At 45.3% G+C, this 26,087-nt stretch overlaps 1 protein-coding gene across 1 annotated transcript in view; it reads right to left on the bottom strand.

The window, feature by feature from the left end:
* The window catches only part of LOC134910697 (calpain-8-like), a 136,490-nt gene that overhangs the window by 22,443 nt on the left and 87,960 nt on the right, over positions 1-26,087 (bottom strand). Inside the window, exons 6-11 of the mRNA XM_063919019.1 lie at positions 25,356-25,439; positions 23,019-23,104; positions 20,933-21,007; positions 2,789-2,949; positions 1,599-1,774; positions 442-453 (exon numbers count right to left, since the gene is read on the bottom strand). Of these exons, the coding sequence (XP_063775089.1) occupies positions 442-453; positions 1,599-1,774; positions 2,789-2,949; positions 20,933-21,007; positions 23,019-23,104; positions 25,356-25,439 (594 nt within the window). The remainder of the gene's footprint in view (positions 1-441; positions 454-1,598; positions 1,775-2,788; positions 2,950-20,932; positions 21,008-23,018; positions 23,105-25,355; positions 25,440-26,087) is intronic.

The raw sequence follows: 26,087 nt of genomic DNA, 5'->3' as shown, positions 1-26,087 counted from the left end.
GGCGGGTGTCGGACGTCAATTTCCGGCACCAAAAAGACTGAAGTGATTGCAGCAGCTGAGTAAGTTCAGAGCTACTCAGAAACTGCACAAAATGTTTTTGCAGAGCTCGGCTGCAAAGGCGTTCGCACACTTGCAAAGCGAAAATACACTCCCCCGTGGACGGCGACTATGCGTTTGCACGGCTGCAAAAAGTAGCTAGCGAGCGATCAACTCAGAATGAGGGCCTATGTGTCTCCATCTAGTTCATATCGCTGGAAAAAGAGGACAGAAATTGGTGCAAGATTGTTTTTCTAAACTGCTCTCGGAGGTCTTGCTGTCCGCGAAGCAGCCGAAGAAGTTGTAATCCATGAAGGATCTCTGAGCCCCACATGGGAAATGAAGAAAGTAATAGTACTGGAAAGCAATGTACCCCTCTTCAAGAGACCACCAAAACCGACGTACCTCATCAGGAAGCTGCAAAACAGAAATGTTCATTAAATTGAATGTCAGACATAGGAATTACTTAATAATCAAAATATAGAGAATACATCCTATTTATAGTTTTTTGAGTTTTAGTGTATTTAATCTTAGACCCAACTTTATGGATCTATAATTTTAATCTCAATGCAAAAATGTCTGACCCGATCAGTTTCCTACACAACTTTCCAAATTATCCAGGTATTAAAGTAATCTTTAGGAAAATACATTTCTCAAACCCTGTGGTGTGGAGGGTTGATCCCTGGCCTCTAGCTTCTTATATTTTTTTCTTTTTCCCCCTCTTTTTTTGTTTCTTTTATCTCTCCTCTAGACACATATCTCCTTGCTAGCTCACATGCCTGCTCAGTATTATACCTGCTCCACCATTTTACTCTGAATAATATTATATAAAAAATGTCCATGATCTTGGGCTTCATTCATACGGTGTGCCATTTTCTTTTCTCATATTTGTTGCCATTTGCCCACACGAATACGGTTTCTGTATGGTTTGTGAAATCTTTTCTAAAAACACTCTTTCAAAAAAAGGAAATCTGGTCCAATGTGTAGAGCCTTCTTCTGTGGCTTGGGACAGTGAGGGAGAGTAACTTTACACTCTTCCCAACTATGTGGTAGATTTACTAAAGCATCTAAAATTAAATAGTCTAGATCAGAGGTTCTCAAACGTGGTCCTCAAGGCACCCCAACGGTCCAGGTTTTAAGTTTATCCATGCTTGGCCACAGGTGACATAATTAGCACCTCAGTCAATTTGATTTAACCATCTGTTCTGAGCCATGGATATACCAAAAACCTGGAACGGTGGGGTGCCTTGAGGACCACGTTTGAGAACCTCTGGTCTAGGTGTTACCCATAGCAAACAATACAATTCTGTCTACTATATTCCAGGATGCAATCATGATAGCTAGAATCTGATTGTCTGCTATGAGCAACATTGCTTCTTTTCAGTTTTAGAAGCTTTAGTAAATCTACCCCTAGGGGTGTAATTGTCTGTGTTAACAGTTGAATGTCAATTACAGTCTACTCCACCTGTGGTTTTATTATTGCACTGTTTTTGGAGCAATTTAGAGATGATGGTGAGGCTAAACATTTCAGCCCAATGGTGAGTCTGTAAGGCAATGCTAACCCCGTACAAAGTGTAGCCAATGGTCAACAAGTCCTCTCCAAATTTCTTCTTTTGTCTCCGATTCTTCTGCATGAGGCCTACAATCACCGTACAGCAGGGTTCATGAGAGGATCCATCATGGTCATGGTCTGGTTCTTCCAATTTTATGTGGAACTGGGGGTTGGTCCAGAATGTTCCTGTAGGGAAATATATTTGTGCGTTATGCTATGGATGGGATACGGTCGTTAGGTCGACCCAACTTAGGTCGACACTCATTAGGTCAACCACTGAAGGTCAATATTAGCATTAGGTCGACATGCAATGGGTCGACATGGGCATTAGATCGACATGTACTAGGTCGACAGGTCAGAAGGTCGACATGAGTTTTTAAAAAAATTTCACATTTTTAGATTTTTTCATACTTAACGATCCACGTGGACTATGATTAGAACGGTGACCTGTGCCGAGCAAAGCGAGGCACCTTGCACGAAGCATGGCAAGCCATGCGAGGGGACGCGGTGCACTAATTGGGGTTCCCCGGCACTTTATGCAGAAAACGACACCAATTTTTTTTTTTTTAAAACTCATGTCGACCTTTTTACCTGTCAACCTAGCACATGTCGACCTAACGCCCATGTCGATCTAGTGCCGGTTGACCTAATGCAACTGTCGACCTTCAGTGGTCGACCTAAGTGGGGTCGACTCAACGACCCATACCCCTATGGATTACTGGCTAACTACTTTTTTTTCAGTCTCTGAAATAACAGAAGCCACTCCACTTTATATGTTCCCCCATATGTTCCACTCATTGGTTCCTCAGCAATGTATCCCACCCACCATTATCATACGCCTGCTAACATTAGCTTCTCAGACACATTAACCCACATTCTCAGTAGATCTACCCAGCGGTATCTCAGCCACATAACCGTCCACATTATAATGTATTATACCCTGGGGTTCCCCAGACATGCAGTCCACCCATATTAACATTAAACCCAACCATCGGTTCCTCACCAATATATCCACCCACATTATCATTACCATCACCCATTAGTAAATCGGTCATGTTACCGAACTGTATTATCAAAATTCCCATACATGTTTAATTTCCCCTTTAATACTTCTAGTGTTTATTTATCATAACTTAAGCCATGAGGTTGTATATAAATTAAACACGGTCTACAGTACCCATATTACATATATTTTGTTACCTGGGTAGTTCAGGCACCCGCCTGCTGTGGACCCACGAACCCAGCTGCTATTAAACAGAGTTATATTCCACTTATGCTGCTCATTGCCAGTCAAGGTGTCAGGAGTTAGGTTACAGATCTCTAGCTTGGAGTATTCTCTTATAAAGTCTGAATAGGCCATCCTGGAAAGCATGACATCATTAGAGAGTTACACAGAGACAAATTACTTCCTGGAAAGAGTGACATCATCATTAGAGAGTTACACAGAGACAAATTACTTCCTGGAAAGAGTGACATCATCATTAGAGAGTTACACGGATACAAATTACTTCCTGGAAAGAGTGACATCATCATTAGAGAGTTACACGGAGACAAATTACTTCCTGGAAAGAGTGACATCATCATTAGAGAGTTACAAGGAGACAAATTACTTCCTGGAAAGCATGACATCATTAGAGAGTAACACAGAGACAAATTACTTCCTGGAAAGCATGACATCATTAGAGAGTTACACAGAGACAAATTACTTCCTGGAAAGCATGACATCACTGGAGAGTTAAACGGAGACAAATCACTTCCTGGAAAGAGTGACATCATTAGAGAGTTACACAGAGACAAATTACTTCCTGGAAAGAGTGACATCATCATTAGAGAGTTACACAGAGACAAATTACTTCCTGGAAAGAGTGACATCATCATTAGAGAGTTACACGGAGACAAATTACTTCCTGGAAAGAGTGACATCATTAGGGAGTTACACAGAGACAAATTACTTCCTGGAAAGCATGACATCATTATAGAGTTACACGGAGACAAATTACTTCCTGGAAAGCATGACATCATCATTAGAGAGTTACACGGAGACAAATTACTTCCTGGAAAGAGTGACATCATCATTAGAGAGTTACACGGAGACAAATTACTTCATGGAAAGAGTGACATCATCATTAGAGAGTTACACGGAGACAAATTACTTCCTGGAAAGAGTGACATCATCATTAGACAGTTACACAGAGACAAATGACTTCCTGGAAAGAGTGACATCATCGTTAGAGAGTTACACAGAGACAAATTACTTCCTGGAAAGCATGACATCATTATAGAGTTACACGGAGACAAATTACTTCCTGGAAAGCATGACATCATTATAGAGTTACACAGAGATAAATTACTTCCTGGAAAAAGGGACATCATCATTAGAGAGTTACACGGAGACAAATTACTTCCTGGAAAGAGGGACATCATCATTAGAGAGTTACACGGAGACAAATTACTTCCTGGAAAGAGTGACATCATCATTAGAGAGTTACACGGAGACAAATTACTTCCTGGAAAGAGTGATATAATCATTAGGGAGTTACACAGAGACAAATTATTTCCTGGAAAGCATGACATCATTAGAGAGTTACACGGAGACAAATTACTTCCTGGAAAGAGTGACATCATCATTAGAGAGTTACAAGGAGACAAATTACTTCCTGGAAAGCATGACATCATAAGAGAGTTACACAGAGACAAATTACTTCCTGGAAAGAGTGACAACATTAGAGAGTTACACAGAGACAAATTACTTCCTGGAAAGAGTGACAACATTAGAGAGTTACACAGAGACCAATTATTCCTGGAAAGCATGACATCATTAGTGAGTTACACAATAGAGCAACAATAGAGCATCCTGAAACATGTCTACAGTTTGCTGTACATAGCAAATAGTGACACAACACTGTATCAAGTAGTGGGGCACATACATCAAGAATCTATAGACACAATGCTCTGTTTTGCTGATGACTGTGTCTAACAATCTGCAAAAAGCCAACATGTTGGAAATCCTCGAGTCGATGATTTCTAACATGTTTGAGTTTGCTGATTTTTGGAAAAACGGAAACTGGGAATTTGCAGATCGGGTATCTGCAAAATTGGCCAATTGATGTATGAGCCCATTATTCAGGTCAATGCAACAAGCAATAGATTTATAGTGGAAGAATTTCATCTTTTTTCCTGCAACTAGTACTTTTATTAATTACTTTGCTAAAGGTGTGTGTTCGAACCCATGACTGTACCCTACATTGGTGAGATTTCTCATATCCAAATGAGCTCAGAAGTAGTAATAACACTGTGCAACAAAGAAATACTTTTAATTTGCATTCTTTCTAAAAAATAATCATACTTTACTCATTTGAGGTCAAGAAATACAAATATAACTTCAGAATGTTCTTAGCATCTGTCTTAGAAGAGACATCAAAGGGGAGGGGGGGTATAAGCAGGAAGATAAAACGGGATGCAGTCAATTTACCTCCAATCAAAATCCCGACGGTCGAAATCCCGACAGCAATTGACTGACGGTCAAAATACTAACATGGACAAAATACCGACATTTAAAATACAGACAAGGTCAAAATACCGATATGTGAAATGCCGACAGGTCAAAATGCCGACATGAGTTTTTCACTGAAACCGACTTGTTCATACTTTATCATCGCAGTGGACCTGGAGGGGGAATATAATACTGCCCGAAGCATGGCGAGCGCAGCAAGCCATGCGAGGGGACGCGGTACACTTACATGGTGTCCATGTCAACCTATGCCGACATACACACACACAAAACAATGAAAACCGCATGTTGGTATTTTGACCTGTCGGCATTTTACATGTCAGTATTTTGACCTTGTCGATATTTTAAATGTCGGTATTTTGTCCATGTTGGGATTTTGACCTTGTCGGGATTTTGACCGTCGGTCAATTGCTGTCGAGATTTTGACAGTCGGGATTTTGATTGGAGGTATTTCATACCGATCCCGATAAAACCCATTAATTGAAGGTTAGCAATTTCTACATTTATCACCCCTCAGAACAATTACTGTCTACTTCACATCTGCATTGCTACAATCTTCATACATTTTCTTCATGGATATTTTATTCAGCATGGCTTTTAATTTAGATTTTTAAAGCATTTTCTTTTCTTTTTTTATCGTTCTGTATTAACAACTAAAGCAAATTATTAGCCCAATAATGCTTAATACTAAAAGACAAGAAAGTGGGCATATTTGTGAACTAAAATGAGTATCAATGGCCAAATAAACTGCACCATTGTACCCCAGTAACACTATTAAATCTTAAAGTCAGTGACTTGAAACAAGGAATGGGATTAAATGATAACACATTATGAGGTCAATCCAATTAGGTGCGAGTTGAGCTAGCCATACATCAGACCAACTTTTCTCCAACACTCCAAACTTCCAACCATCCAACTTGTCTGTTCAACTAAAACAGTGCCCCACACATCTCACCAACTTTTTACCAGTGCTCCACACATCTAACCAACTTTTCATCAGACCAACCAACCTTCCAACTTCTGTCCAACTTGTGATGTCACCGAAGTAGGCGGACAGTGCCTGCCTACAGTTCTTCAGTTTTGTTTTGTTTTTTCATTTCAAAACATGCAGAAGTGTCTTTTTTTCAGTGAAACTGGGCTTTTCTTTCACCACCATACATTTATTAGTGTTAGGCGCCGAGGGTCCGCCCGTCAGTGCGGCCCGGCGCCTAGCAACTAGGGACGCCGCATGCGGACAGCCGCCGGCTCCCTAGCAACGCTAGACGCCGGGCACACGGAGCCGCTCAGACCCTAGCAACGGGGACGCCACTGTCGGACCGCGTTCCCCGTTGCTGGGTCTAGATTAATCACCTCATTGGTATCCTGGCCGTGCAGCATGCAGCTGCACGGCATGATTGTTAATTACCCTGTCTGGCTCCTGATTGGAGAGCTCCCAGTTAAAAGCACTCTCTGGACTTCTCACAGACGCCGGTGATAGCTTCCTGTTTGCTGTGTCTGTTGCAGAGAGTTTTCCAGTCCTGTCTATCCGGTCGTTCCTGTCCTCAGTGGTCCAATACTCGGAAGTTGTCATCTTTTCCTGGAGTCCTGACCGAGCACCTTTAACATCCTGTGGTGTTCGTGAGTCGCGGCGTAGCCGTGTGTTGCGGCTTGACCGCTTACTATTTATTATTTGGTTATATTGTGTTTCGGAGCTTTTGCGGAGGATTCCGCTCCCACAAATCCACTCTGGTATCCAGCGGTGCTGGATAGGAGTAACGGATTTGTGGATTTTTGGTTGTCCTTTTCCCTGGCGGTTTGTCCGCACATACTTCTGGTTTAAGTTAGTTAGCTTGTAGCCCCTGGCCTGGTTGCTTAGTCAGAGGGCCCCTTGTTATCACCCTGTCTCGGATTTCCCTTTGTCTCCCATTAAGACCTGAGGGGGCATCGGAGTTGGGCAGACATAATCCGCCCTTCAAACGCGGCTGCCATGGGCTCAAGCAACCATAGTCTCGCAGGGGATTTCTGATAACACGGGCGAGACAACGGAGTTAGGGCGCCAGGGGTTACTAGGCTTTCCTGCTCCCGTAACCAGCATTCCATTCCAGTACTCTGACCTCCGTCATAAGATCACCTCTGGTCAGACGTACTGGTATCATAACATTATTACCGGCCAGACTAAAATATAAAATTAAACAGGGTTTGATTTTTTCCCTTATTTCAGTTTGGAAGATTTGTCGGCCTCATGAATCCCACTGGTGTAGGGCCAAATCCTGGCCAGCTTCTAGTTAGTCAGATTCAAGAACTTACTCAGATGGTTCAGGATCTATCCCTTCGGGTGAGGTCACAGGAAGATCTGTTACGGACTTCCCCGAGGGTCGTTCCTGAACCAAAAATGCATTTGCCTGACCGTTTTTCTGGGGATAGAAAGCAGTTTTTTAATTTTAAAGAGTCTTGTAAACTTTATTTTCGTTTAAGACCAGTCTCCTCAGGTACGGAATCTCAGCGGGTCGGAATTATTATTTCTTTACTTCAGGGGGATCCCCAGACCTGGGCTTTTGGTTTAAGAACTGACGATCCGGCATTGTTGTCTGTAGACGCCTTTCTGGGGTCTTTAGGGCTATTGTATGATGACCCTGATAGAGAGGCATCCGCCGAGAGTCATTTGCGTGCTCTCAGACAGGGTAAGAATCCCGCAGAGATTTATTGTACGGAGTTTCGCCGTTGGTCGAACGACTGTGGATGGAATGACCCAGCCCTGCGCAGTCAGTTTCGCCTCGGCTTATCTGAGTCTATAAAAGACAGTCTCCTTCAGTATCCCGCTCCTGAGACTCTTGATAAACTCATGGAGCTTTCTATTAAGATTGATCGTCGTCTCAGAGAGCGGAGGGCTGAAAAAGGAGCATCTGTCGGGTCTACTCCTGGTGTTTTTTCCATTCCTGTGGACCTAGAGGAGCCCATGCAGATAGGTCTCTCCAAGCTGTCTCCTGAAGAAAGAACCAGAAGGCAAAATTCTGGTCTTTGTTTGTACTGTGGGAGTAAGGGACATTTTGCCCGTAATTGTCCGAACAAGTCGGGAAACGCCTCGACCAAGTGAATTGTGAGGGGGTTCACTTTGGTCTGCAGCTTATCTCCTCAAATAATTCACTGTTAGTCCCAGCTAAAGTTTCCTTTGGCAGCCTCTGTTCCTCGGTGTTGGCTTTTGTTGACAGTGGAGCTGCAGGGAACTTTATGGACTTAACGTGGGCCAAGGCCTTAGGTATTCCTCAGTTAGCCTTGGGTAGGTGTATCACCATGCATGGTTTAGATGGGAGTCCCTTGTCCAATGGGGTTATTTCTCTCTGTACACCTCCTGTACTATTTTCGGTAGGAGCTCTTCATTCCGAAAAAATTGAATTTTTCCTTACCCATTGCCCAGCAGTTCCAGTGGTTCTGGGTCACCCTTGGCTGGCCTTTCATAATCCCATCATTGATTGGCAGTCGGGGGAGATCTCACAGTGGGGTACCATCTGTAATAAGGAATGTATTACGCTTCCCATCAGAATAGCTGCTGTCATTCCCGCACCCATTCCTGTGGAATACCAGGATTTTGTTGATGTATTTTCCAAGGGCAATGCGGACATTCTGCCTCCCCATCGGCCTTATGATTGTGCTATTGAGCTAATTCCTGGTGCCACTTTGCCTAAGGGAAGGTTATATGCATTGTCCGGACCAGAAACTGTGGCCATGAATGAATATGTTAAAGAAAGCCTAGGGAAAGGATTTATCAGGCCGTCTAAATCCCCTTTAAGTGCAGGCTTCTTCTTTGTGGAGAAGAAGGATGGATCACTCAGACCTTGCATTGACTTTAGAGCCTTGAATAAAATCTCAGTAAAAAATACTTACCCTTTGCCGCTGATTTCTGTCCTCTTTGATCAGCTACGTTCGGCTGTGATTTTTTCCAAGATTGACCTGAGAGGAGCATATAACCTCATCCGAATCAAGTCAGGGGATGAGTGGAAAACGGCATTCAGTACTCAGTCGGGTCACTATGAGTATCTGGTTATGCCATTCGGCCTGTCTAACGCTCCGGCAGTTTTCCAGGATCTCATTAACGATGTGCTCCGTGATTTTCTTGGAAGATTCGTAGTAGTCTATTTAGACGATATCTTGATATATTCTGACTCTATTGAACAACACGTTACCCAGGTGCGTCAGGTTCTAAAGAAATTACGTGAAAATCACCTATATGCCAAGCTGGAGAAGTGTGAATTTCATGTCACGGAGGTATCCTTTTTAGGGTACATTATTTCCCCTCGGGGATTCTGTATGGAACCGAAGAAGCTCCAAGCCATCCTTAGTTGGGCGCAACCCACCAACTTAAAAGCAATTCAGCGCTTTTTAGGGTTTGCGAATTATTATAGAAGATTTATTCACTCTTTCTCCGACCTAGTTGCTCCCATTGTGGCACTGACTAAGAAGGGAGCGGATCCAACCAACTGGTCACGTGAAGCTGAGTTATCTTTTCAGGCCTTGAAACAAGCCTTTGTCTCAGCCCCGGTCCTCAGACATCCCAACCCAGAATTGCCTTTCATTGTTGAGGTTGATGCCTCGGAGGTTGGAGTAGGGGCTATCCTATCTCAGAAGGATCCGGATTCTCTAGAATTACATCCTTGTGCCTTTATGTCCAGGAAATTCTCATCTGCTGAATCCAACTACGATGTTGGTAACCGGGAATTACTGGCTATTAAATGGGCTTTCGAGGAGTGGAGGCATTGGCTTGAGGGAGCAACACATACCATTTCAGTTTTGACTGATCACAAAAATCTTCAGTACATTGAATCAGCTAAACGGCTGAATGCCCGGCAAGCTCGTTGGGCTTTATTTTTTACTCGTTTCAAGTTTATTATCACCTTCAGGCCAGGTTCCAAGAATGCCAAGGCGGATGCCCTGTCACGCAGTTTTCTTCCAGTTCATGATAACAGTCCTGTTACTCCCATACTTCCGTCTTCAGTCATTCGGGCAGGCCTCACACAAGATTTATTTACCCAGTTAAAGCAGCTTCAACATCAAGCTCCTGGAAATACTCCTGCTGGTCGTCTTTATGTCCCTGAGTTTTTGAGAGCAACTGTTTTGACGGAGTTTCATGATAGCAAAGTTGCCGGGCATCCGGGGATCGCTAAGACTTTGGAATTAGTCTCCCGCTCAGTATGGTGGCCTGGTCTTTCCAAAGACATTAAGGAGTTTGTTTTTTCGTGTCAGGTCTGTGCACAGCATAAAGTTCCCCGTTCCTTGCCTATCGGTCAACTTATGCCCTTGAATGTTCCTCTCAGGCCATGGTCTCATATTTCCATGGATTTTGTGGTGGACCTCCCTCTGTCAGCCGGATGCCGAGTCATATGGGTGGTAGTTGACCGTTTTAGCAAGATGGCCCATTTCATTGCTCTTCCCCGATTGCCATCTGCCCAGGGATTGGCAGTTTTGTTCCTCCGCCATGTTTTCAGACTCCATGGGTTACCCACTGATATTGTTTCTGATCGGGGTCCACAATTCATTGCACAATTTTGGAAGTCTTTTTGTGCCTCTTTAAAGATGAAATTGTCTTTAACGTCTGGCTACCATCCCCAATCCAACGGGCAGACTGAGCGAGTTAATCAATCATTAAAACAATATTTGCGTTTGTACTCGGCCAAACTCCAAAATGACTGGTCCGAGTTTCTTCCGTTGGCGGAGTTTGCTTACAACAATGCCTGTCATTCCTCCACCAATGTGTCTCCATTTTTTACAGTTTTTGGTTTTCACCCCAGAGCTAATTCCTTTTTTCAACATTCCTCTGTCTCCTCACTGACCTTGACCGCTCATCTCAGACTCATTTGGAGAAAAGTGCACCTTGCTCTCAGAAAAGCGGCATTTCGGGAGAAAAAATTTTCTGACAGGCTCCGGCGGCCGTGCACTTTTAAAGTTGGAGATAGGGTGTGGTTGTCGACTCGCAACATTAGACTTCGACAAACCTCAGCCAGATTGGGCCCTAAATTTATTGGACCATTTCATATTATAAAAAAAATCAATCCAGTTGCTTTCCGGTTACGTTTACCAAGAACTCTCCGGATCGGAAATACTTTCCATTGCTCCCTGTTGAAACCATACGTTTCTTCCAGTAGATTTCCTCGGAAGATCTCTCAGGGGAAATCACCAATAGATGTACAGGGTCAGCAGGAGTTCTTGGTGGAGAAGGTTCTCGATTCCAAGTTGTCCCGGGGTCGGCTTTATTTTTTGGTACATTAGAGAGGTTATGGTCCAGAAGAAAGGTCTTGGGTCCTGGATGAGGATCTCCATGCCCCGAGGCTCAAAAAGGCATTTTTTCGAGAATTTCCTCAGAAACCTGGCCTTAGGGGTTCCTTGACCCCTCCTCAAGGGGGGGGGTACTGTTAGGCGCCGAGGGTCCGCCCGTCAGTGCGGCCCGGCGCCTAGCAACTAGGGACGCCGCATGCAGACAGCCGCCGGCTCCCTAGCAACGCTAGACGCCGGGCGCACGGAGCCGCTCAGACCCTAGCAACGGGGACGCCACTGTCGGACCGCGTTCCCCGTTGCTGGGTCTAGATTAATCACCTCATTGGTATCCTGGCCGTGCAGCATGCAGCTGCACGGCATGATTGTTAATTACCCTGTCTGGCTCCTGATTGGAGAGCTCCCAGTTAAAAGCACTCTCTGGACTTCTCACAGACGCCGGTAATAGCTTCCTGTTTGCTGTGTCTGTTGCAGAGAGTTTTCCAGTCCTGTCTATCCGGTCGTTCCTGTCCTCAGTGGTCCAATTCTCGGAAGTTGTCATCTTTTCCTGGAGTCCTGACCGAGCACCTTTAACATCCTGTGGTGTTCGTGAGTCGCGGCGTAGCCGTGTGTTGCGGCTTGACCGCTTACTATTTATTATTTGGTTATATTGTGTTTCGGAGCTTTTGCGGAGGATTCCGCTCCCACAAATCCACTCTGGTATCCAGCGGTGCTGGATAGGAGTAACGGATTTGTGGATTTTTGGTTGTCCTTTTCCCTGGCGGTTTGTCCGCACATACTTCTGGTTTAAGTTAGTTAGCTTGTAGCCCCTGGCCTGGTTGCTTAGTCAGAGGGCCCCTTGTTATCACCCTGTCTCGGATTTCCCTTTGTCTCCCATTAAGACCTGAGGGGGCATCGGAGTTGGGCAGACATAATCCGCCCTTCAAACGCGGCTGCCATGGGCTCAAGCAACCATAGTCTCGCAGGGGATTTCTGATAACACGGGCGAGACAACGGAGTTAGGGCGCCAGGGGTTACTAGGCTTTCCTGCTCCCGTAACCAGCATTCCATTCCAGTACTCTGACCTCCGTCATAAGATCACCTCTGGTCAGACGTACTGGTATCATAACAATTAGATTTACTTATTTTTATACTGAACTATGGATACCAGCATGGTTGGGCTGCCAAGGCAAATATATATATATATATATATATATATACCAGATGTAGATATTCGGCACTCCCAATGTAGTTAAATGTACAGCTTGCCTGGTGCCCTCCTGAGCTTCAAAAAGCAAACATATCACAAACGATAGGCGGCACTCTAGGACTTTTCAAAAATCAAGAACATACGTGACCCTGTTCTGACAGCTTAACGTTTCGGTTTCGGTCATTTTCAATCCGCCACAGTTTGCTGGCGGAATCTAATAAAAAAATTTAAAAACATGTTTTTTTTTGGTGGGTTTTTTTTTGGTAATAGCATATCTATTTATATTAGAAGGGATTAGGTACTTGGTTTGTCTTTTTTGGAGGCACAAGTATTATTTATATATTTTTAAAAAGATTATTATTATTATTATTTATTTATTTTTTAAATGGAATGGGAAAAACCCGAAAAAAAAATTGCGTGGGGTCCCCCCTCCAAAGCATAACCAGCCTCGGGCTCTTCGAGCCGGTCCTGGTTTTAAAAATCCGGGGAAAAAACGGACAGGGGATCCCCCGTATTTTTAAAACCAGCACCGGGCTCTGCTCCTGGTGCTGGTGCAAAAAATACGGAGGGACAAAAAGAGTAGGGGTCCCCCGTATTTTTTACACCAGCATCGGGCTCCACTAGCTGGACAGATAATGCCACAGCCGGGGGTCACTTTTATACAGTGCCCTGCGGCCGTGGCATTAAATATCCAACTAGTCACCCCTGGCCGGGGTACCCTGGGGGAGTGGGGACCCCTTCAATCAAGGGGTGTCCCCCCCCCCCCCAGCCACCCAAGGGCCAGGGGTGAAGCCCGAGGCTGTCCGCCCCATCCAAAGGCTGCGGATGGGGGGCTGATAGCCTTGAGAAAATGGAAAGAATATTGTTTTTTCCAGTAGTACTACAAGTCCCAGCAAGCCTCCCCCGCAAGCTGGTACTTGGAGAACCACAAGTACCAGCATGCGGGAGAAAAACGGGCCCGCTGGTACCTGTAGCTCTAATGGGAAAAAAATACCCAAATAAAAACAGGAGACACACACCTTGAAAGTAAAACTTTATTTCACACATGTCGACACACACATACTTACCTATGTTGACACGAAGCAGTCGGTCCTCTTCTCCAAGTAGAATCCACGGGTACCTGAAAATAAAAGATAATTATACTCACCTGATCCAGGGTCCAAATTATAATCCACGTACTTGGCAAAACAACAAGCCGAACACCCGGACCAAACGGACTGAAAGGGGTCCCATGTTTACACATGGGACCCCTTTCCACGAATGCAGAGACACCCCCGTGACAGCTGTCACAGAAGTGTCTCTTCAGCCAATCAGGAAGCGCCACTCCGTGGCACTCACCTGATTGGCTCTGTGCGCGTCTGAAGTGACAGAAGCGCATCGCACAGCTCCCTCCATTAGTTTCAATGGTGAGAACTTTCCGGTCAGCGGTGGGGTTACCCGCGGTCAGCCGCTGACCGCGGGTGACCTCACCGCTGACCGGACAGTTCCCACCATTGAATATGTGTGTGTGTGTGTGTGTGTGTGTGTGTGTGTGTGTCAGTGTATGTGGGTGTGACAGTATGTGTGTATACCAGTGTATATGTGTGTGTCACAGTTACATACATGTGTATCAAAGTGTATATGTGTGTGTATCACAGTTTACATATGTGTTTATCAGTTATATATGTGTGTGTGTGTGTGTGTGTGTGTGTGTGTGTGTGTGTGTGTGTGTGTGTGTGTGTGTGTGTCAGTGTATGTGGGTGTGACAGTATGTGTGTATACCAGTGTATATGTGTGTGTCACAGTGTACATACATGTGTATCAAAGTGTATATGTGTGTGTATCACAGTTAACATATGTGTGTATCAGTTATATATGTGTGTGACAGTATATGTGAGTGTGTCAGTGTATATAGGTGTGTCTCAGTGTGTGTGTGTGTGTGTGTGTGTGTGTGTGTGTGTGTGTGTGTTTGTGTGACATTGTGTATATATGTATATGTTAGTATGTGTGTGTATCTCACAGTGTATGAGTGTGTCACAGTGTCTATACAGTACATGTCTATCACAGTGTATATATGTGTGTCTATCACAGTGTATATAGGTGTGTGTGTGTGTGTGTGTGTGTGTGTGTGTGTGTGTGTGTGTGTGACATTGTGTATATATGTATATGTCAGTATGTGTGTGTATCTCACAGTGTATGAGTGTGTCACAGTGTCTATACAGTACATGTCTATCACAGTGTATATATGTGTGTCTATCACAGTGTATATAGGTGTGTGTGTGTGTGTGTGTGTGTGTGTGTGTGTGTGTGTGTGTGTGTGTGTGTGTGTGTGAGACAGTGTGTATATATGTATATGTCAGTATGTGTGTGTATCTCAGTGTATGAGTGTGTCACAGTGTCTATACAGTACGTGTCTATCACAGTGTATATAGGTGTGTCTCAGTGTGTGTGTGTGTGTGTGTGTGTGTGTGTGTGTAAGTGCGTATATATGTATATGTCAGTATGTGTGTATGTATCTCAGTGTATGAGTGTGTCACAGTGTCTATACAGTACGTGTCTATCACAGTGTATATATGTGTGTCTATCACAGTGTATAAAGGTGTGTCTCAGTGTGTGTGTGTGTGTGTGTGACAGTGTGTATATATGTATATGTTAGTATGTGTGTGTATCTCACAGTGTATGAGTGTGTCACAGTGTCTATACAGTACGTGTCTATCACAGTGTATATATGTGTGTCTATCACAGTGTATATATGTGTGTCTATCACACTGTATATATGTGTGTATCAGTGTACATATGTGTCAGTGTATATATATATATATGTGTGTATATCAGTGTACATATGTGTGTCAGTGTGTGTATATATATATATATATATATATATGTGTGTGTCAGTGTGTATATATGTGTGTCTTGCTGGCGGGCGGTGAATTAGCGGTGCGGGCGGAGGGGGGGGGGTGAATTAGCGGTGCGGGAGCCGGTGTGGGCGGAGGGAGGCTGGCAGGCTGGCGGGCGGGCGGGGAGGTGAATTAGCGGGGCGGGCGGAGGGAGGCTGGCTGTCGGGCGGGGGGGGGAATTAGCGGTGCGGGCGGAGGGAGGCTGGCGGCTGTGATGGGAAGGAAGCTGGGCGGGTGAGATGGCCGAAGGAATAAAGACTGGGCGGGATGGATGAGGCGGCCGGCGGAGGAAAGGGACTGGCGGGCGGAGGGGGCTTAATTTGCGGTGCGGGAGGCTGGCGGTGCGGGACAGAGATGGACGGTGCAGTGTGGCTGTGCGGTGGCTGGTCACTGCGGCTGGGGCGGTGAGGTGGCCGGAGGGGGATTGGTCAGAGAGGGTCCTCTGCAGCCCGAGACAAAAGTAGGCGGACACTAGCAGCCAGTATCCGCCTACTTATCGTTCAGTTGGGGGGAAAGTTTTCCCCTACACCTGAACGATTGGTTGGGAAAATCATTCCCAACTAGTTGGTCAGACCGTTTCTGACCGTTTTTTAGCATGTGGGAGCAAACGGCTGATAATGGTTTGCTCCCACACACTGCCAGATTATCTTTCCAACCAGCCAACTAGTTGGCTGGTTGGAAAGATATCGTCCTGGTGTATGGCTAGCTTTGGGTTCTGCAAGCCGTTCTCACAGAGACCTTGCACTGTGAATTTCATTTGCAATCCAATTCCAATGTTATACTGATTTTTCAGAGAAAGTTTGAGTGGTTTCTTTTTGTGTGTACGCACCCCTCTGAGCAGGTGAAAAGGTGGGGAAAATCTTTATCATATGGTAAAAATGTCGCAACACACAGTGCAGATCCTCTGGTGCACCCCTCCCAGTGAATTTCGGGAGGTCTGGATACTATATCTTGGCCAATAAAGACATGTCAGTTTTCAGGTGAATTTCTCTAAGAGGCTTGATAACGGGTTAAATGATGTGGGACAGGTATGAGGAGGTGTAAATGATGTGGGACAGGTATGAGGAGGTGTAGATGATGTGGGACAGGTATGAGGAGGTGTAAATGATGTGGGACAGGTATGAGGAGGTGTAAATGATGATGAACAGGTACTTGGAGGTGTAAGTGATGTGGGACAGGTATTAGGAGGTGTAAATGATGTGGGACAGGTATGCAGAGGTGTAAATGATGTAGGACAGGTATGTGGAGGTGTAAATGATGTGGGACAGGTATGTGGAGGTGTAAATGATGTGGGACAGGTATGTGGAGCGGTAAATGATGTGGGACAGGTATGAGGAGGTGTAAATAATGTGGGACAGGTATGTGGAGGGGTAAATGATGTGGGACAGGTATGTGGAGGGGTAAATGATGTGGGACAGGTATGTGGAGGGGTAAATGATGTGGGACAGGTATGAGGTGTAAATGATGTGGGGCAGGCATGTGGAGGGGTAAATGATGCGGGAAAGGTATATGCAAGTGTAAATTATGTGGGACAGGTATGTGGAGGGGTAAATGATGTGGGACAGGTATGTGGAGGGGTAAATGATGTGGGAAAGGTTTGTGGAAATGTAAATGATGTGGGACAGGTATGCGGAGGTGTAGATGATGTGGGACAGGTATGAGGAGGTGCAAATGATGTGGGACAGGTATGAGGAGGTGTAGATGATGTGGGACAGGTATGAGGAGGTGTAGATGATGTGGGACAGGTATATGGAGGTGTAGATGATGTGGGACAGGTATGTGGAGGTGTAGATGATGTGGGACAGGTATGAGGAGGTGTAAATGATATGAGACAGGTATGTGGAGGTGTAAATGATGTGGGTGTAAATGATGTGGGACAGGTATGAGGAGGTGTAAATGATGTGGGACAGGTATGTGGAGGTGTAAATGATGTGGGACAGGTACGTGAGGTGTAGATGATGTGGGACAGGTACGTTGAGGTGTAAATGATGAAGGACAGGTATGTGGAGGTGTAAATTATGTGGGACAGGTATGAGGAGGTGTAGATGATGTGGGACAGGTATGAGGATGTGTAAATGATGTGGGACAGGTATGAGGAGGTGTAGATGATGTGGGACAGGTATGAGGATGTGTAAATTATGTGGGAAGGTATGTGGAGGTGTAGATGATGTGGGACAGGTATGAGGAGGTGTAAATGATGTGGGACAGGTATGAGGAGGTGTAGATGATGTGGGACAGGTATGTGGAGGTGTAGATGATGTTGGACAGGTATGTGGAGGTGTAGATGATGTGGGACAGGTATGAGGAGGTGTAAATGATATGAGACAGGTATGTGGAGGTGTAAATGATGTGGGACAGGTATGAGGAGGTGTAAATGATGTGGGACAGGTATGTGGAGGTGTAAATGATGTGGGACAGGTACGTGAGGTGTAAATGATGTGGGACAGGTACGTTGAGGTGTAAATGATGTGGGACAGGTATGTGGAGGTGTAAATGATGTGGGACAGGTACGTGAGGTGTAGATGATATGAGACAGGTATGTGGAGGTGTAAATGATGTGGGACAGGTATGAGGAGGTGTAAATGATGTGGGACAGGTATGTGGAGGTGTAAATGATGTGGGACAGGTACGTGAGGTGTAGATGATGTGGGACAGGTACGTTGAGGTGTAAATGATGTGGGACAGGTATGAGGAGGTGTAGATGATGTGGGACAGGTATGTGGAGGTGTAAATGATGTGGGACAGGTATGAGGAGGTGTAGATGATGTGGGACAGGTATGTAGAGGTGTAAATGATGTGGGACAGGTATGAGGAGGTGTAGATGATGTGGGACAGGTATGAGGATGTGTAAATGATGTGGGACAGGTATGAGGAGGTGTAGATGTGGGACAGGTATGAGGAGGTGTAAATGATGTGGGACAGGTATGAGGAGGTGTAAATGATGTGGGACAGGTATGTGGAGGTGTAAATGATGTGGGTGTAAATGATGTGGGACAGGTATGAGGAGGTGTAAATGATGTGGGACAGGTATGAGGAGGTGTAAATGATGTGGGACAGGTATGAGGAGGTGTAAATGATGTGGGACAGGTATGCAGAGGTGTAAATGATGTGGGACAGGTGTGAGGAGGTCTAAATGATGTGAGACAGGTACATGGAGGTGTAGATGATGTGGGACAGGTAAGTAGAGGTGTAATTAATGATGTGGGACAGGTGCATGGAGGTGTAGATGATGTGGGACAGGTATGTAGAGGTGTAAATGATGTGAGACAGGTACGTGGAGGTGTATATGATGTGGGACATGTACATGGAGGTGTAGATGATGTGGGACAGGTATGTGGAGGTGTAGATGATGGGGGACAGGTACTTGGAGGTGTAGATGATGGGGGACAGGTACATGGAGGTGTAGATGATGTGGGACAGGTATGAGGATGTGTAAATGAAGTGGGACAGGTATGTGGAGGTGTAGATGATGTGGGACAGGAACATGGAGGTGTAAATGATGTGGGACAGGTATGAGGAGGTGTAGATGATGTGAGACAGGTATGAGGAGGTGTAAATGATGAGGGACAGGTATGTGGAGGTGTAGATGTTGTGGGACAGGTATGTGGAGGTGTAAATGATGAGGGACAGGTATGAGGAGGTGTAGATGATGTGGGACAGGTATGAGGAGGTGTAAATGATGTGGGACAGGTATGAGGAGGTGTAGATGATGTGGGACAGGTATGTGGAGGTGTAGATGATGTTGGACAGGTATGTGGAGGTGTAGATGATGTGGGACAGGTATGAGGAGGTGTAAATGATGTGGGACAGGTATGTGGAGGTGTAGATGTTGTGGGACAGGTATGAGGAGGTGTAGATGTTGTGGGACAGGTATGAGGAGGTGTAGATGATGTGGGACAGGTATGAGGAGGTGTAAATGATGTGGGACAGGTATGAGGAGGTGTAGATGATGTGGGACAGGTATGTGGAGGTGTAGATGATGTTGGACAGGTATGTGGAGGTGTAGATGATGTGGGACAGGTATGAGGAGGTGTAAATGATGTGGGACAGGTATGTGGAGGTGTAGATGATGTTGGACAGGTATGAGGAGGTGTAGATGATGTGGGACAGGTATGAGGAGGTGTAGATGATGTGGGACAGGTATGTGGAGGTGTAGATGATGTTGGACAGGTATGAGGAGGTGTAGATGATGTGGGACAGGTATGAGGAGGTGTAAATGATATGAGACAGGTATGTGGAGGTGTAAATGATGTGGGTGTAAATGATGTTGGACAGGTATGAGGAGGTGTAAATGATGTGGGACAGGTATGAGGTGTAAATGATGTGGGACAGGTATGTAGAGGTGTAAATGATGTGGGACAGGTACGTTGAGGTGTAAATGATGAAGGACAGGTATGTGGAGGTGTAATGATGTGGGACAGGTATGAGGAGGTGTAGATGATGTGGGACAGGTATGTGGAGGTGTAAATGATGAGGGACAGGTACTTTGATGTGTAAATGATGTGGGACAGGTACGTTGAGGTGTAAATTATGTGGGACAGGTATGTAGAGGTGTTAATGATGGGGGACAGGTATGAGGAGGTGTAAATTATGTGGGACCGGTATGTAGAGATGTAAATGATGGGGGACAGGTATGTGGAGGTGTAAATGATGTGGGACAGGTATATAGAGGTGTAAATGATGTGGGACAAGTATATGGAGGTGTAGATGATTTGGGACAGGTACATGGAGGTGTAGATGATGTGGGACAGGTACATGGAGGTGTAGATGATGTGGGACAGGCACATGGAGGTGTAGATGATGTGGGACAGGTATGAGGAGGTGTAAATGATGAGGGACAGGTATGTGGAGGTGTAAATGATGAGGGACAGGTACTTTGAGGTGTAAATGATGTGGGACAGGTATGTAAAGGTGTTGTATTGATGGGAAAGGGTTTTTCTGAACTTGCAAATAAAAGCTGAAAGTGTTTCCAACTTTTTATAAAACGAGATTAAAATGCTGAAACATTACAGACATTTTCTGTAACACAGAATGCTAGAAAGATTTTAATTTGATAAAAATAACTTGCTGGCTATTTCCACCCTTAATAATGAGTGCATAAATCATCCATTTGGCACCATGTAAGAACCCCCAGTGCTTTCATTATGGCCACTAACAGACTTCATGTGGTCCTGCTATCTCAGTTGCCAATTATCAGGATCCAGGGTGGTTTCCACACTTTTCCATACACTTCTCCTAGGTCGTTTTTTTGTAGGAAAGTAGCGCAACCTTGCCGCGACTAAGCAAATTTGCATTTCTAATTGGATTTTGCATTTCATGCTATGTACTGTACAGTATGTGAGTTTTATGAAACAAATTCGCTTTGGCAAACTCAATCCTTATTGGAATGACCCCATTGTGTGTGCATTATTGGCTATAGTAGACCGCTATGCTAAATACAATTATTCCAGAAAAGGACTTAAGTGCAAAAACCACGGATGATACGTGTTTGAAGAGTTTTATTCAGATCTATGGAAAGTCCTCACCAGAATTCTCCATCATCTGACTGTCTGTCCAGAGATGCCTTTACCTGGGGATCGACCGAATTCCATTCTGAGGAACTAGAAATAAAGAAAGGCGTGAAACGGAATACTACAGAGTTGTAGTGTTCTTACATTTATATCATTCTATTTTCTACATTTGCATTTCTTGATACACATCTTGGGGCTGATGTAGAGTTGAATGCAAGTGCATTTGCAGAGCTCACCTTTCACGCTTTGCTCTGCCCATGCTCCGGAACAAAGCATAGAGACGTATGGGCGATGCCATATTATAATTGTGTCTCCACTCGGGACTGAAAACGGGTAACTTGGGCAGAGTTCAATGAGGGCGTGCCGACATGTCTCTTGCACCAAGTACAAGTGTAGGTGCGCGTTTAAAATGACAGCTAGTAGCAAAATGAGCGTCGGAATAGGAGTTGGGGGCATAACAAGATCCATATAGGAAAATACACAAATTTCGTCCTGTACGTGGAGCATATCCGGACAAGTTGCTCCGACGCTGCATCAGGCCCCATTGTGTTACTTGTGTAGCTACTGACACCCTGTACTGTACAATATATTCCATCTCTCAGCCGGCGTTACATGATGGCCACTTGCTGTTATCCAGGTTGGTGGCTGTGATTACGCCAACACTCCAACATGAGTTTTTATGATCCACGTGGACTACAACTGGGAGCGGTAACCTTGCCCGAAGCGAGCCATGCGAGGGGACATGGTGCACTAATTGGGGTTTACTACTACTTACTGCTGTACTACTACTACTACTACTACTGCTGTACTACTACTACTACTACTGTACTACTACTACTTACTGCTGTACTACTACTACTACTTACTGCTGTACTACTACTACTACTTACTGCTGTACTACTACTACTTACTGCTGTACTACTACTACTACTTACTGCTGTACTACTACTACTACTTACTGCTGTACTACTACTACTTACTGCTGTACTACTACTACTACTACTACTACTGTAGTACTACTACTACTACTACTACTGTACTACTACTACTTACTGCTGTACTACTACTACTACTTACTGCTGTACTACTACTACTTACTGCTGTACTACTACTACTTACTGCTGTACTACTACTTACTGCTGTACTACTACTACTTACTGCTGTACTACTACTACTTACTGCTGTACTACTACTACTTACTGCTGTACTACTACTACTACTTACTGCTGTACTACTACTACTTACTGCTGTACTACTACTACTACTTCCTGCTGTACTACTACTTACTGCTGTACTACTACTACTTACTGCTGTACTACTACTACTTACTGCTGTACTACTACTACTACTCCAGCTACTACTACTACTACTCCTACTGCTACTACTACTACTACTTACTACTGCTACTACTACTACTACTACTGCTGCTACTACTACTACTACTGCTACTACTACTACTACTGCTACTACTACTACTGCTGTACTACTACTACTACTTACTGCTGTACTACTACTACTTACTGCTGTACTACTACTACTTACTGCTGTACTACTACTACTACTACTACTACTACTTACTGCTGTACTACTACTACTTACTACTGTACTACTACTACTACTACTTTAGTCAACTCTTGTTTTTTAATTCTAACATTAATATATCATAGTAAGTATATGGCATGTGCGCCTGATCCCCCACAATGACCGGGAGATTCCCACATAATGAAGAGTCCTCCCAGACAGACATTCTGCGGCAGTAGGCTACCATCCCAGATCCCGCTTCACCTTCTTCTCTTGCGAAATACGTCACCAAGGCCCTGTGCCCCACTGACAAGAATCACATCACTGGCCAGTAAGTGGGTCAGGGGGTGTTAATGCCATGCATGCTATCACAACCCCCCACCCCACCCCACCCCGCGATTGTCCCTTGGACATCCCCTCCAGTATCTCCTCCAGGAAAGGTCCAAAAAAGGAAGGTAGGTGTGGGTTGGGTCGGTGCTTAAGAACTCTTCACTGCCCTCTACAGAATATTCCATAGAACTGCAGCTATGCTACAACTCTATGCTACTAGGAGGAGTACGCAGAAAAGTGTAATACTCACTCATCACTCCAGGGTCCAGTCCATTCCACTTCTCCCCAAGGATTCCTAATTCTGACCAGCTGCTCTCTTCGACCCCGGCAGGCCACCTAGAGGCAAAGGAAATAAGCAGAGCCAATCACATGAGATCAAACTTCATTTGCAAACATTACTGACAAGTGTCAATCACACAGAGGAAACATAGGGCCTGATTCAGACCCGATCGCTCGCTAGGGGTGTTTTGCAGCGCTGCGAACAGATAGTCGCCCCCCTATAGGGGAGTGTATTTTCGCTTTGCAAGTGTGGGATCGCATGTGTAGCAGAGCTGTATGTACCCGTGCGACGCGCATGCGCATTGCGGTGCATACGCAGTTCTGACCTGATTGCAGCGCTGCAAAAAACGCTAGCGAGCGATCAGGTCTGAATTACCCCCCATAAAAACCAGAGTCCTAAACCATGATGGCCATACACCATTGGGTGGTCTGGCCTCCCAGATATAGACCACTCACCACTCAGTAGCAAGAAGCTCCGGGCTCCTCGGCCTGTGCTCTTGAAAGTTTGGGTAATGTAGGGGGCATGGCCTAATTATGGAGGCGTGGCCACGTCCCCAACAAAAAAAGTGTGTCACACAGGGGAGGCGCCAAGTGTCCCTCAGTCAGAGCCAGATCCGGGGGGGGGGGGGGGGGGCGGGGTACGATGAGGCGTTATCCAAGGTGGCACAGACTGACTGGGAAGCCCTGAGCCTGGTTTTTGGCGTAAAATGGTTCAATCAGTATTTAAACGGCAAGAGATTCATTTTTAGAACTAACCGCCAACCACTTTTGTCCATCGTTAACCCCCGGTAGGGCATTCCTGTCACTGCGGCTGCAAGGATGCAATTCCGAGCCCGGTTCTTAGGTGGACATTGTTATACTTTAGAATTTAAGCGGACTGCACAGCGTGCTAATGCAGATAGATTGTCGCGATTGTCTTTACAGAGTCTACGGGGACAGCCGAGCATATCTGGGAATGCTGGGCACGCCCCCAGAGTGATGTAATGGGGGCTTACATGAGGCCACACTCCTCCCTGCGACGCCATGCCCCCTTTTTGGGAGTGCACGCCTTTGGTGCGCTGAGGTACTACAGTATTTACCGTACCGGTTGACACCAGCCTCTGGATCCAAGTGACTGTTATTTGCCTGCAGTACCCTGTTTCACCACCATGTGCTGAATTGTAGACTGCTTTGGCCCAGATTTATCAAGCTTTGGCGAGTGAAAAATTGAACGGTGATAACGTACCAAACCAATCAGCTCCCAACTGTCATTTTTCAAACACAGCCTGTAGCGTGGCAGATAGGAGCTGATTGGCTGGTACTTTACCACCATGCTAGTTATCACTCTCCAAGGCTTGATAAATCTGTGTTTTGTTCCTCGGTTCAGTAAAAGTGTTAGCATGCATGTCATGGCTCCTGATCTCCATGTCTGTTCGCATGAATGAGCGCATACACGGACACTACAAAATGGCAGCTGAAGAAGCCTGTGTTCAGCTGGCCTCCTGTTTCCTTCCCACCGCTACCCCTGTGCGCACAAGATACAAGTTAGCTATGGGATAAAAGTGCTGTTCAGTTGTCAATATATCGCTGTGAACTTCAGCCATTTTTTTTACATGCCAGGCGTAAGGGAGATTTATATGATGAATTGCTGGCATCAGTCCGATCGAAGGCTGATTATATAAGCACTAAGGTGATATTAAACTACAAGGGGTTTTGAGTATTGCCATCTTAAGTGATGTGTTATTATTGCTCTTCTAAATGGTATGTTAGGTGTCAACCAATAGTTGTCAAGTGGGGAGTAATTTTTTTTTGAAACTAGGCTGAGGCAGGTTATCTGCCTCTTGGTTCCTGTTTTCCTACCCTCCCACCCCCCGTTTGGTTGGTCAGTTGGTGCATGGCGGTAAAGAACGGTTGATTGTTACTTTTTTAGGCTTTAGTGGGTGTGCTCTCCTTGCAGGTCGTAAACTAATTGTTCTGGACGGGAAATGGTTACACCACCTGAATGTGGAGAGTTGAACACCAGCGCTTGGGGGGGGGGGGGGGTGTGTGTGTGTGTGTGTGTGTGTGTGTGTGTGTGTGTGTGTGTGTGTGTGTGTGTGTGTGTGTGTGTGTGTGTGTGTGTGGTTTTCCACGTCCGTTATTTAGTGCCGCCCCCATTTAAAGTAAAAAATTACAAATAGTGCCTTTCAATAATACATTTGACAAAGATTTTGAACGCCAGCACTGTTGTCCGTGTCTTTATTTTAGTTGTTAAGTTATAAATATGTAGTTGTGAATAGATACATGTAAAGGGGTAAACACGAAAATACCCTGATAGTGAGTTTAATACCTCTTCCGCTCCAGTGACGGAATACGCGTGCCCCTTCACCAGCTTCCGGCTCGTGATGGCTTCCGTGTCGTAGGCATTCGTGATCTAAAACGCAGACAGGTGAATTGTAACAAAACAATGGAAATAAGATGAATATACCACATGGAAGATGAATGCTAACGTTCTAATGTAATTATACTCAAAGGAATTTTATTCTGACTTTAACCTGATTTAGGATTATTTTGGTGAGGTTCCTTCTTGAAAATTTTTCAAGAAACATCCTACATGAGAGTCTGAAGCGTCTATCTGTGGCCTGGGCTGCGCGGTATACATTTCAGTTGCAGTCAGCAGCGAGCCACGTTTAGCAAAAATATAGCAGGTGGGTGAGGATTTCATTGTCTGATGACCAGTACCGTACCCCTGGGTCCACCACAAACCCTGCACCCCTATAATTATACTTACCTCTCCAGAGTTCCATGGCAGTGATCAGAGCCGTAATTACGTGTGTGCCAGGTGTGCCTGGCATACAGCACAGTCGCCCTGAGGGCGCAACTGCCCGCATTCCAAGTCAGCGGCTTGTAATGAGTTAAGAGGAAGAGGAGAGGACGAGGAGCAGATCCCGGGCTGGTGAGAAGGAGGAGGAGGGAGAGGGAGGAGGGAGCCGCAGCAGCGCTATGTAATTGGTAGCGGCGCCGCTGCAGCTGTCCCTCTCCTTCCACATAGGCTGGCCGACGCCGCAGTGAATGCTGGGAT

This window comes from Pseudophryne corroboree, chromosome 4 (genome assembly GCF_028390025.1).
Source record: "Pseudophryne corroboree isolate aPseCor3 chromosome 4, aPseCor3.hap2, whole genome shotgun sequence".
In the NCBI taxonomy this organism is placed as follows: domain Eukaryota; kingdom Metazoa; phylum Chordata; class Amphibia; order Anura; family Myobatrachidae; genus Pseudophryne; species Pseudophryne corroboree.
This window is presented reverse-complemented; position numbering and strand designations above follow the sequence as displayed.